At 46.7% G+C, this 11349-nt stretch overlaps 4 protein-coding genes across 4 annotated transcripts; 2 read left to right on the top strand and 2 right to left on the bottom strand.

The window, feature by feature from the left end:
* Window positions 1–451: 451 nt before the first annotated feature.
* Window positions 452–2300, bottom strand: TREMEDRAFT_39304 (uncharacterized protein). The gene is made up of 11 exons (XM_007004908.1): window positions 2107–2300; window positions 1996–2062; window positions 1679–1942; window positions 1494–1635; window positions 1412–1449; window positions 1278–1360; window positions 1173–1232; window positions 1093–1125; window positions 910–1000; window positions 770–793; window positions 452–703 (listed from the first exon to the last, which is right to left on the bottom strand). Exons 1-11 carry the CDS (start codon window positions 2196–2198, stop codon window positions 584–586), a joined length of 1014 nt encoding a protein of 337 aa, XP_007004970.1. The 5' UTR covers window positions 2199–2300; the 3' UTR covers window positions 452–583.
* Window positions 2301–2690: 390 nt separating this feature from the next.
* TREMEDRAFT_39301 (uncharacterized protein) lies at window positions 2691–5117 on the top strand (the record flags this gene model as incomplete). Its single annotated transcript, XM_007004907.1, has 9 exons — window positions 2691–2825; window positions 3082–3342; window positions 3562–3653; window positions 3699–3797; window positions 3991–4059; window positions 4123–4215; window positions 4259–4352; window positions 4580–4717; window positions 4869–5117. The coding sequence occupies 9 exons, from the start codon at window positions 2691–2693 to the stop codon at window positions 5079–5081; spliced, it is 1194 nt and encodes a 397-aa protein (XP_007004969.1). The 3' UTR covers window positions 5082–5117.
* Window positions 5118–5478: 361 nt separating this feature from the next.
* TREMEDRAFT_71743 (uncharacterized protein) lies at window positions 5479–8190 on the top strand (the record flags this gene model as incomplete). Its single annotated transcript, XM_007005145.1, has 8 exons — window positions 5479–5675; window positions 5927–6066; window positions 6281–6392; window positions 6497–6581; window positions 6629–6687; window positions 6884–7335; window positions 7455–7535; window positions 7773–8190. 8 exons carry the CDS (start codon window positions 5479–5481, stop codon window positions 7946–7948), a joined length of 1302 nt encoding a protein of 433 aa, XP_007005207.1. The 3' UTR covers window positions 7949–8190.
* Window positions 8191–8938: 748 nt separating this feature from the next.
* Window positions 8939–11268, bottom strand: TREMEDRAFT_71742 (uncharacterized protein; the record flags this gene model as incomplete). The annotated part of the gene is made up of 10 exons (XM_007005144.1): window positions 8939–9268; window positions 9349–9712; window positions 9822–9869; window positions 9922–10162; window positions 10239–10413; window positions 10550–10645; window positions 10690–10800; window positions 10849–11039; window positions 11129–11168; window positions 11197–11268. The coding sequence occupies 10 exons, from the start codon at window positions 11266–11268 to the stop codon at window positions 9056–9058; spliced, it is 1551 nt and encodes a 516-aa protein (XP_007005206.1). The 3' UTR covers window positions 8939–9055.
* Between the last annotated feature and the right edge of the window lie 81 nt (window positions 11269–11349).

Below are 11349 nucleotides of genomic sequence, written 5' to 3'. Positions count from 1 at the left end.
TTCGTCACACGGTCGGGATCAGATAACCCCTCTCCTTATAGCCGGTAAGTTAACCGATTGGAAGTGCTCGTACTCGTACTGAGCGTAGACAGGCAGGGTAAGTCAGAGTGGGGGTAAGGGGGGGTTTGAAGGGGACGAGGACGGTCGTGGAGCCTAAGTGAAAACAGGTTGCATGCCTGCAGGTGGGGAGCAAAAATTCGATTTGAAACGTGTCACCAAAGTACCCCGATGAGCGCGATCGCCCTAGCCCTCTCCTTCCTTTCACCCCCTTTTTACCCCTTTCACTACTCTACTTGCCCCTTCTCTCCTCTCCCATCCCCTCATCCCCTTGACTCCTTCGGCTCAGGAACGCATTCTCTAATGATATGTATGGGCCCAAGTCAGTTGACCCGTGATGTGATCCGTCGTGATCCGACAACGAGTTAATTAAACAACATGCTAAGCAATGTGTGTACGAACAAGTCCAAGTGCATCCGTATAAAAGCCGGCAATGGAGATAGAGATGAGTGTAGAAGATTTCACTTTACTAGTCAGGTAGATCCCAAAGCAAAAAGAGACAAAGTCATATGGAACAACCATTCTCTCAACCCCATAAACTACTGGCCATTCCACCATCTGATATGACCGCCGGTAGGGCACCGAGAAACCCTCCAAATTGCGCACTCGTCACCCCACATGTACTCGCAGCTCGGATCTGCTGTGCCTGTAACATCAACTCTCGGTCCGAACAAGGGGAACAAGGTTTGACGTTTCATTCCTTCGTACATACCTCAGGGAGCCATTCGCGCAATTGCTGTTCCTATCAGCTATGCCCCACTCGACGGCCATCACAATATCCTCTGTCACCTTTTCTCCACTCATACCATCAAGAGAAATTAATGTGGGTGATGAGACAAGTCCGACACTCACTTTGATTCGTTTCGCATTGGCAGGATGAGTTGATAGGAAGTCAACATCGACCTTTGTCCCCTTCTCAGCCAGCGACATGCGTTGCCACATCCTAAAAGCCCCCGATCAGCTTGGTACAAAGGACGGGTTTCATCCTATCTACATCGGGTTGGGAGCGTGCGACTGATCTGGGTTGAAACTCACTCGGTAGACTCGGACGGATCGAAACACGCTTTACTGAGAGGTGAGCGGGGCTACTTATCGGATAAGCAAAAAAGACTCACGCCATGAGACGAAGCCCGATGTAGTCAGCTTCGCTCTCACTTTTTCTCGAGTTGGGTAATCTATGATCAGCTTAGCCAGTTTTTTTTTGCACCTGCTACGCTCACTGTAAAAGCAAAGTAAGCAAGAGACGGGACAATCCGACATCTAAACCCAGGGTCTCTAGCAAGAAGCCAAGTGCAAAAAGAACCTGCTCGTAAGTCCTGCGTGAGTACATGTGACGGTGGTGTGGTTAACAAACCTTCATCGAACTCAACCTCTCAGCGCCATGTCGCGCGACTGTCATCATCAGCTACTCCTTTTGCAACGAAGCAGTGACTTACCCTGATGAGCCACTTCATGACCTAAGATAGTAGCTAGACCATCATCATTCGCCGCCACTGGGAGAATACCTGTAAAGACGAACACCTTGCCTCCGGGAAGTACGAATGCGTTCTTGATTTTTTGATCATCTATGACGTACACCTAACTCATTAGCGCTAAGCCAGAATATCCACCGATGACTCACCTCCCATTCTGTTGAACTTCCAACATCATCATCAAGATGTCCACCTCCAAAGAGTACATCGCTCATCCTGATCTCGCTATTCCACGCTTCAGGCATTTTTCCTTCTATCGCTCCCATTTCCCCTCCTGACTTGACCCGACCAAGACCGGAAGATTCGATGATCCGTGCGGCTATGTCTCTGACTCGGCGGGTGATGGGATGGTTGGGTGGAAGAACATGAGTAGAGTATTCATTAAGTGTTTGATGTTGAGTTTGTATACCGAGCTATCTTGTCAGTGGGTGTCGGCTCGACGATGTTGTCTGTCCGTTGAACACACCTCTCGCTCTTGAGCTTCGCTCACATCTATAAATCTCCATCGTCCGGTCTCAGGTACCTTTTCCAGACTAGTTTTCAGCTACGATATTGACCGCTAGATGGAGTATCTCACTGTACTATGTAGTAGACCACACAACCCCCTACGACCACACCATATATCACAAGACCCCGATCACCGCCAGCACGTCGTCGAAGATATTCCATTATGTGAGATCCACCAGGTTCAGAAGGCTCAGAGCTATAATTTCCTGACCGAAATCGTTCATACTTTGCATTTCTGATCGGAGAGGTATGTATGAATCGAGCTGGACTATCAAAGCTTAATCGAGCGTTCCGTCCGGGGCAGGGGAACGAAGACCAAGGTGTCAAGGGTGGTGGAATCTTGGGTAGTCGAGGTGGCAGTCGAGATGAAGACCCCTGAGCATTCTTCACCGCCTGCCGAAGCAAGTGTTCCGTTCTTCTCATTGAGCTCATCGAGGTGCGTTGTCCCTCTGCTGGGACAGACCTAAGAAGAGACAACTTGGAAGGGGGAACATACTGTAGCCGCATCAGGAGAGAGCCGATCAACGAAAGAATAGGCGCGCTCTTGGAGACGATCCTACGCGCCTAGTCAACCCCTAGGGATGAGCTCTGTTTCGTCCTCGACCTCATGTCCTTTTGTACCCAGTGATCCAGTGAACCATTTCATACAGGGCGATGCCTTCCGATCTCGCATACTGGCTCATATCGGCTCCGCTGAAAGATGGAGATCCTAGGGTTATGCTGGATGAAGTGGCGAGAGCGCTGGATGGTAGTAGTCCCGTAGGCGGATGGGAGATTCCCGAATTGAAGGTGGGTTCCTTGCTTCTCCTCGTAGTTCGTCTACATCATTCCTCCTTCTCAGATAGATCCGTCGCATCCTCTCCATCTCCTCAAACACCCCTGGATTTGGGGAATCTGGAAGTATGGCCTCATCATTCCTTCTTGTAAATGTATATACGTGAACGCGTCCTAGTGACGAGGAGAAAGCATCACAGCCCTTAAGGTAAGATCGAAGAACTTGGAATGGAAGATACATTAAGTGGGAGAATCATACTCATCAGCCAAGGCCGGTACCCTTTCTTCCCTACTCAACCTCTCCGACTCCTTACCCAAAGTGGATGCCCAATTCACACAATCCGTCTCGAAAATCCTCGATAACCTTCGGTCTCTCCTTTCAGGCGATGATGGTAAACTCTCACAACATGCCAGAGTCAATGATCGACCGGCGGAAGAATGGCTTATGCCTAGTAACGGGTTTTGGAGATGGGACAAAGGTCGTTGGGGTGTTGGAGGAAAAGTAGGGGATGTGGTGGATGCTTTGACTAAGGTGAATTTGTCTCTCCTACTGATCTTCACCTTTTCTTGGTGCTCAATCACACAAGCGATCATCGCTTGCCCTGTCTTTGTACTTGCAATATACAGGCCATTTTGGGGGATTTATTTGCGAAGAGTGTTTAGATAAACGCTTGAGAAAGAAAGAAGGCAGCACATGTTCTTCGAGATGAGGCAGTACGACGGGGTTGTATCTGGAGAGCTGAACCAAAAGGAGATGAACACTATAGAGTCTACCCAAAAGCAAAAGGCTCAGTCATACGCTTTGGTAAAAGGGAGCCTGAACAACATACAGAGGAAACGAACGTATGTTGTCATGAACCGAGGCGATGTTTCCCGCTGATAGGCTAGAGGTAATTTGTCACAGAGGAGCTTGTTGGAAGTGGTGAAAAAAGAGGATTTAGTGGAGAATAGTGAATTTCTGGAAACATTGGTGGTAGCTGTGCCAAAGTGGGTCTCCTGTCATCATTTATTTATCACTTTTCATCCTTCTGTATTCTCCCCGCCTCTTGTCTGCTCTTATTTTCTCCCATTCTACTTCACGTTCCTGTTTTTTTTCCCCCCCCCCCCCCCCCCCCCCCCGCGGTTCCCGAGGCTTTATACAGCTCTTGCTCCATTGAAGAGAATGGTTGCTGACGCTCAGAAATCTGGAGAAGGAATGGCAAAATAAATACGAACGGTTAACAAGCATGGTCGTCCCCAGGAGCTCTCAGTGAGTTCTTCACCCAATATCTCTGCGAAGTTTGAGGACATGACAATAGCGCTGATATCTCAGACGGATAGCGACTGATGATGAGTTCATGCTGCAGACTGTAACGGTTTTCAAAAAGGTTCGAGAGGAATTTACTCATAAATGTCGGGAAAATAAGTAAGCTTCCACGTTGTGATACCGGCCAGAGCTGACGAGGTAGGTTCATAGTGAGGGATTTCAAGTGGGACGATAGTGCTTTGGAGAAGCAGAAAAGAGAGTTGAAGGAGCTCGAGCAGGAGGAGAAGGAATTATGGGTGGGTCATTTGGCTCTTCCACTACAGTCACTATGATCTTATCGGCAACGGGTCGTCCTGTCTCATAATCTCCTACACCCATTCTGTATGGTTTTTTCGCATCGTCTCATCCGACTAAAAGACGTCTTCCATTTGTGTCTCTATCCGGACCTCAGTAATAACGGGTCCTTGCGTGCATTCACTGGAGCAACGGGCATCGCCGAGACATTTTTGTGCTAACTCGTCAGACTGAACTACTTCGACTGTCCAGAATAAACTTCTCTGAAGCGTACCAAATCCTCGCCCACTTGAAGACGGTCCGTCTGTTTGTCGAATCTGTCCTTCGCTACGGTCTACCTGCCGATTATGCAGGAGTAATAGTCAAGGTCAGTTCTTCTTTCTGTCCTCGTCCGCTTCTCTCCATTGCCATGTTCCCTACCCTTCTTTTGCTCAATTGTCTGCTGAACACGTAACGTGTCCCATGGAGCGAGCGGCTGTACCCCCCCCCTATTTGAGAATTATCACTCTGACTCTCAGCCGGATCCCAAAACAGCCATGAAAACCCTCCGCACACTCTCCACTCACTACACATATCTCGCCTCGGCATCAAGAGGTCCATCAACCCGTCAAGGCAAATCAGGCGCTGCAACGGCTAACACCGAGGATGTAGGTGGAGAATGGGCCAGTGTCATGGAAGCGGAGTTTTACGACTTTGTATTGTTTGAATTACCAAAAGTTCTCGATGTGTAGACGACATGAGTGGCATTGCATAGGTTTACGAATATGTCTCGTATCTTTACTGTTTCTTGCATCGGCTCATCTCATATTCCAAGTAGTAGTCGTTCGTATCTCTTCGACACCTACCACATCCTTGACATCGTTGAACATTCAGACTTGACGAGGAAGGCGGAAGTAATTCATAACCGACATACCCGGCGCCGGTTGGGCCGAATACAGATCGGGCCGAGTCCCGGAATGGCGACGAAGTTGTTGTAACCTCCATAAGACGACTCTGCTTCTCTTTCACCATTTTCTAATCCAACAACCTCAATTGACCCTTCATCAGAACGATCTGGTATACAACACAAGTTGTCAGAAACGAGAAATCAGAGATCACAAAGTCATACCTTGAAAAAGTTATTCCATCATGTCTCATTTTCATCAAATAACGGATGAACAACCTGATCATGTCAAAAAGCTCAACTTGGAGAATAAAGGTTGTATGCTTGTGGGTATCAGGAAAGTTCAAATTACCGATATACCTTTACCTATCTTACAACCTGATGGAGTTTTGGTGAAAGTGGTTTCTACAGATAAGTCCCATACTTTTCTCATTTCTTCATTGTCTCATGTTTCATATTCCTCATAGATCTGGTCACCTATCGGTTTGGTCTCCTTACTTTGGAGATATCAACTTTTCTTTCCTTAAGAGACTGTTGAACATCATACTCTGGACCGTGATAGTCATGAATGGATTAGGTAGGTGAAGTGGGAGAGTGATAAGATGGGAAGGGTTATTTCGGAGCGGATTAGAGATGGCAAAAGGAGATCAGTTGAATAGTAAACTTGTGCTGACTTTTACGTATCTGTGGAAGCGACATGCACGCTTATTCTTCTGGTGGAGTAGGGGGGAGACCTATTACCGAACCAGTCATAATGGGACATGAATCCGCTGGCGAGGTCATAGCTGTAGGATCAGCTGTTACTAGTCATAAAGTTGGAGACAGGGTCGCCGGTGGGTTTTATCTTGGCTCGAAACTTGCATATGATTCCATCTTTATCTCAACCTTTCAAATTCCCCACTCTAAGATTCACATGTCTTCCCCAATCCCGAGAGTTGATTTCGGCCTTTTATGCGAATAGAGGAGTGCACAACTGGCTTTGATAAATCGAGGAGCTTGGTGGAAACAGTGGACGAGGGAAAGAAGAAATGTGGGCTGATAATCTAGTCGAACCTGGTCTTCCTTGTCGGAGATGCATCAACTGTAAAGAAGGTCGATCTAATCTATGTCTGGATTACCTCTATTGCGGAGCGCCTAATGCTAAAGGTTCTATTCAGAAGTAAGTCCTCGCCCCCGCTTTCTTCCTACACATCAAACCATCTCTCGTTGTCTTATCGATGTTCGGAATATCAAGTATGTGCTAAGAAAGGCTGATGTGAATAGGTATTTCGCCCTACCTGCCGATATGGCGCCTAAATTCCCTGATAATGTTGGATGGGACGAAGCGGGCAGTATCCAACCTCTTGCCGTGAGTTCATCCCCTCAAAGTTGACGGAACAGATGATTCATGAATAGATTGGGATACAGATTGGGAAACGTGTTGATCTTCGACCTCATCAAACTCTTGCCGTCATGTGAGTTGACTTTCCGTTTCTACCCGTTTCCTCCTCGTCATCGTATATACTCCTGCTCTGTCTCGAGACCGTCTATCTTCTCATGTCGGTCAGGAATTGATCACTCTTTCTTCAAGACCACACAGAGGATTTCTGATTTCATGGACATACGAACACGAACAATCTAGAAAGTAAAGAGAATATGCTAACACCGAAGGGGTTGCGGTCCTATCGGTTTAATCACAGCAGCCGTAGCTCACGCTTACTCGGTCAAAAAGATAATCGGTATCGATATAAACCCCACTCGGGTCGAATTCGCTCGAAAGTATATCTCCCCCATCACCGGAAAACCCATATTCGATCATGTATTCCTCAATTCTCCCTTACCGGCTGTATCACTGAAACATAAATATGAAACAGACCCAGCTCTTGTCAAAGCCATCAGTGATCTTCCCAGTGGACCAGGCGGAGATGTCGAACCTACTCAAGCTAATGGTCATGAAAGTACGGTGGGTGATATGAAATGGGAAAACGCTATTGTTCGTGCTGCTGGTTGGTTGGAAGAATCAGGTTTGGCAGAAGCTGGTGGAGTTGATAGAGTCGTAGAAGCTAGTGGAACGGAAGATTGTTGTTTGTTAGGTGTAGCTTTGGCCAAACAGGGTGGAACGTGTGAGTTTACCTTTCCACTCCCCTCCCCAAGCTGGACGTGTTGCAAGATAATCAAGAGAGTTTAGATGTAAGAGAAGTGGGAGAATGGAGGATTGATAGAATGTCGGACTGATGAATAGATTTACAAGTTGGTTTGAGTCATATTCAAACTATGCTCTTCCCTAATGTCGCCGTGACTAACAAGGAGCTTGATTTGAAAGGTGAGTAATTCTTACCTTTCCTTCTCATTCTTTTTGGACTACAACAAGTACCATATCCCATACCGCTGGCCCCCATCCCCTACCCCCTCTCTATCAAGGGTGACTTTGATCTTCCTTCAGGTAAGACAATACTTCCGGTCAATGGAGAGATATATAGCAATGAAGTAGAAATAGGGAAAGGATCGATCAGGAAACAAGCGGTCACAAACGAAATCGGAAAAAGCAGCTTATGTTTAGGTATCACCCGATACACATCTTCTTGTTTCCCATCAGCTATCGATCTCTTATCTAGAGGAATGGTAGATCTTAAACCTCTCATTTCCAAAACTTTCCCTTTGGCCAGATCTCAAGAAGCTTTCGAAGCTGTCAGAGCTGGAAAAGATATCAAGATTATCATTAAGAATCAAGAATGATCCATCTCTTCTCTCTCTCCTTTCCCAATTTATATATCCAAACCCGATCTCATCGTTGCCCTTCCATTTCTCGTTGAGCCATTTCTCGTTGAGATCAAAGTAATCGTAATCGTAATCGTAATCGTATTCGTAGTGGTATTTACCAAATCTTTCTTCTGTTCTTCGTTCTTTCCACTTTGATAGATGGGACCGAAGGATATTAGGATAGCTTATTATAAGATGCATCAATTTAACCATTTTTGTAATGATTGATAATTATCAAACTGAGTAGTATCACCAATACTCCAAATATCAAAAATGTTGGTAAAATATATTTACCATAACATTTGATTTCACTTTTAGTCAATATCATCTTTTGTCTTGATATCACAAATCTCGTGTTTTGTCCTTTGATCACTCGATAGCTCTTCAACGGGAAAGAACACCGAATACGGGTCTGGGGTGAATTGTGAGGAGATGAGATACAGTGATTTGGTGATAGTGGTGAGATTCGAGAGAAAGGTAATACTTACGCCCATAAACATTCTCTACTTAATTTAGGAATTTCTTGACTATGTGGATAAAGATTGATCGGTCCGATATTCTGATTCGTACGCTTAGGTATACCAGATGTAATTTCTGGGGATACTGAAGAAAGAGTAGGGAAGGAAATACGTGGTACGGAAAGACGATGGGAGTGAGTTGGAAGTAATGGTTGACGATCTGATGATTTCATAGTGTTCCCTTTTCTCCTTCAATTTCTCCTCTAACTTACTGTGACTTAACGCGCCAATCTCAGTGTATGCAGTCGGTCGGATCTGCTTGGCTGCTTGGGTTGAGAAGGATGTGTAGCGTGTTTGCGAAGACAAGATCGATCGAGGGAGGGGGAGTCACTACCCTACGTCATATACCTTCCCCACGGGGCAGACACATACATCTAGAGCACGAGTCAAATACGACTGATACTCGATTTGTATCGTTCCAATGCCATATATGTTGTTGATGTATTATGTGATGCTATCGTGCTATCCTTTCTATAACCACCCGACCATAAAGTTCGATAACTTGGCCCGACTCCTCAACCCGGATGACATGGTCCCCCCCCTCCCAACCCCCCGTCAGATCCGCTCAGAAAATCGTAATGGAGTCCACCACATGTTCCGACTCACTATACCCCAAAACATGTTCTATATGACTACTCTTCAACCCTTTGATCCTATCAATCTCCACTGAATTATACTGCGCCAGACCCTTTCCAACCTCCACTTCTTCCCATTCATCATCCTTACCCTCTCCCAGTGCTCCAAATCCGGCAAAGGGAACACTCATCGCATTGGCAATCTTCTCTGTCAAAGCATGTATAGCGGGTGAAGGTGGAACAGATTTATTTAATGGATCAAGTGAAGCGATGGAAGGAGGACAGGTCGAAGTGTTGGAGTGTCAGGAATGGGATGATCACCTGTTATGGATATCGAACCGGATTCAGAGGCTGACACGGTGAGAGGGTCAAGAAGATGATGTATATGTCTTGTGATGGATGAGGGTGATGAGGAAGAAGGGGAAGCGGGAGTGATCATACGAGATGGAGTATCAGGGGAGCCATCAAGAGATGAACGAGTAGGGGGTTCGACGGTTATGGATCTTGGACGTCGACGTCGACGGACAACAATACGGACTGCTTGATGAGAAGCAAAGGGACCACCTTCGACACGTACAACTCCGGCTGGAAGTAGACGACCCCCGGATTCTTTTCGACTGATGGCTCGGAGCGCTCCTTCGTCGATTCTGGTCGTCAATTGGTTTCAAGTCAATGCAGTGGCATCAGGGCCACAGTCTGGATTTCGAGGTTAATCCCGAGACTGATCATTGTACGCGAAGGTGAGGAGAGACTTACACTACAGTGCCAGCTGCATGCAATCCATGAGTGATCCACCATTTACGACTGTCAAAGTCAGCATTTATCTCTGTCACAGGAAGAGGATAACCGAACTTACTCTTTCAAAGCCACCTCTCGTCGGAGGAACCGCGTACACAGTGGACCTTCATCAAGGCCAGGCGTATCCGCTTCCTCCCGACTAGGTCCCACGCCATTCTCAATGACACCAAAAATGTCAGATACCTTGTTCGAATTCATAATGACGGCGGTAGTGCCAGCTGCGGTGGCCAACTCGGCAGCTATGAGTTTTGTGGACATTCCTCCTGTGCCAAGAGAGGTACCCAAGGTCTTCACCGAGACTGTCTGTTAGCTATCCACAGGTGTAGTGAGGACAGGAAGTGGCAGAATCTGTTGAAGGAAGAAGTGAAAACACACCCTGCTCTTTGATTTTCTCAATGTCTCTCACTACCCTCACAGGTTTGGCATCGGGATTATGTCTCGGATTGTCCGTATATAGACAGTCGACGTCCGTAAGAAGGAATAGGTAATCCGCGTGCACTATACCACTCGTTATGGCGGAAAGTGTGTCATTGTCGCCAAATTTGATTTCCTGAGATGAGCAACGGACCATGTCAACACGAATGCGAGAAGTCTGAGTACGGTAGACTCTGATATGAAGGGAGAAGAGAAGAAAAGACGTCGTGGGAGCAAAGGAGAGTATCAATCAGGAATGTGATTTCACTCACAGAAACCGACACAGTGTCATTTTCATTAACGATAGGAAGCACCCCCATCGCCAGTAATTCATTGAAGGTATTCTGAGCGTTCAGATATCGAGTTCTCTGTTGTCTCAGCTGAATGTTTCACTGGCGGTGGTATGACTCACGTCTGAAATATCCGTTCTGGTCAATAATATCTGCGCGATAGGCTGATCAAGTTGGGAGAAAAGATTGTCCCAGAGCGCTATGAGTCTTCCTTGACCAACAGCTGCCAATGCCTTTCCATTAGTTCTGCCTTATTTATTATCCGAGATGAAACGACGAACCTGTTTCTGACTTAGGAGCTTACCCCTCTCTTTCAAACCCATCCGTCTCAGCCCCACACCGATGGCCCCGGAGGAACATATGACCACCTTATGTCCGAGCTCGCGAAGGTTGACACATGTCTCAACTATGGAAGAAAGAAGTTGAAGATGTGGTAGGAAAGGGTAAGCGGGGGAGACGATAGAAGAAGTTCCTGTATGTCAGAGAGGAGATGACGAGGTTCTGAAGGTTTCGAGGGAATCCAGTTGACACCGGAGGAGGAGGTAGAATGTGGCCACTCACCTAGCTTGATGACAATTGTCAGACTAGATTTGGGCTTTGGCTATCTCATCAGATCTACAGATACCTACTCGAGTGGTGAGCTCACCATGTTCTTTGCAATCTCCCTCGACCTCAAGCCAGGTTGAAAAGGCCCAACTCATGACTCGAGGATACCTATGAAATCGACTGGACATATACGGAGACTTGACTCATCTCCGCTGGCTGAGACGTCACGTGACCCG

This window comes from Tremella mesenterica, assembly GCF_000271645.1.
Source record: "Tremella mesenterica DSM 1558 unplaced genomic scaffold TREMEscaffold_6, whole genome shotgun sequence".
In the NCBI taxonomy this organism is placed as follows: domain Eukaryota; kingdom Fungi; phylum Basidiomycota; class Tremellomycetes; order Tremellales; family Tremellaceae; genus Tremella; species Tremella mesenterica.
The sequence above is the reverse complement of the archived record's forward strand: the minus strand, read 5'-3'. Positions and strand labels throughout refer to the sequence as shown.

What these genes read in the sequence shown, in the direction of transcription:
- TREMEDRAFT_39304 (XM_007004908.1), bottom strand. Translation starts at nt 2,198, where the DNA reads ATGGAATATCTTCGACGACGTGCTGGCGGTGATCGGGGTCTTGTGATA. An exon ending in ATCGGGCTTCGTCTCATGGC is followed by an intron (nt 1,126 to 1,172) that starts GTGAGTCTTTTT and finishes CTCACCTCTCAG; the next exon opens with TAAAGCGTGTTTCGATCCGT. An exon ending in GATCCGTCCGAGTCTACCGA is followed by an intron (nt 1,001 to 1,092) that starts GTGAGTTTCAAC and finishes GGGGGCTTTTAG; the next exon opens with GATGTGGCAACGCATGTCGC.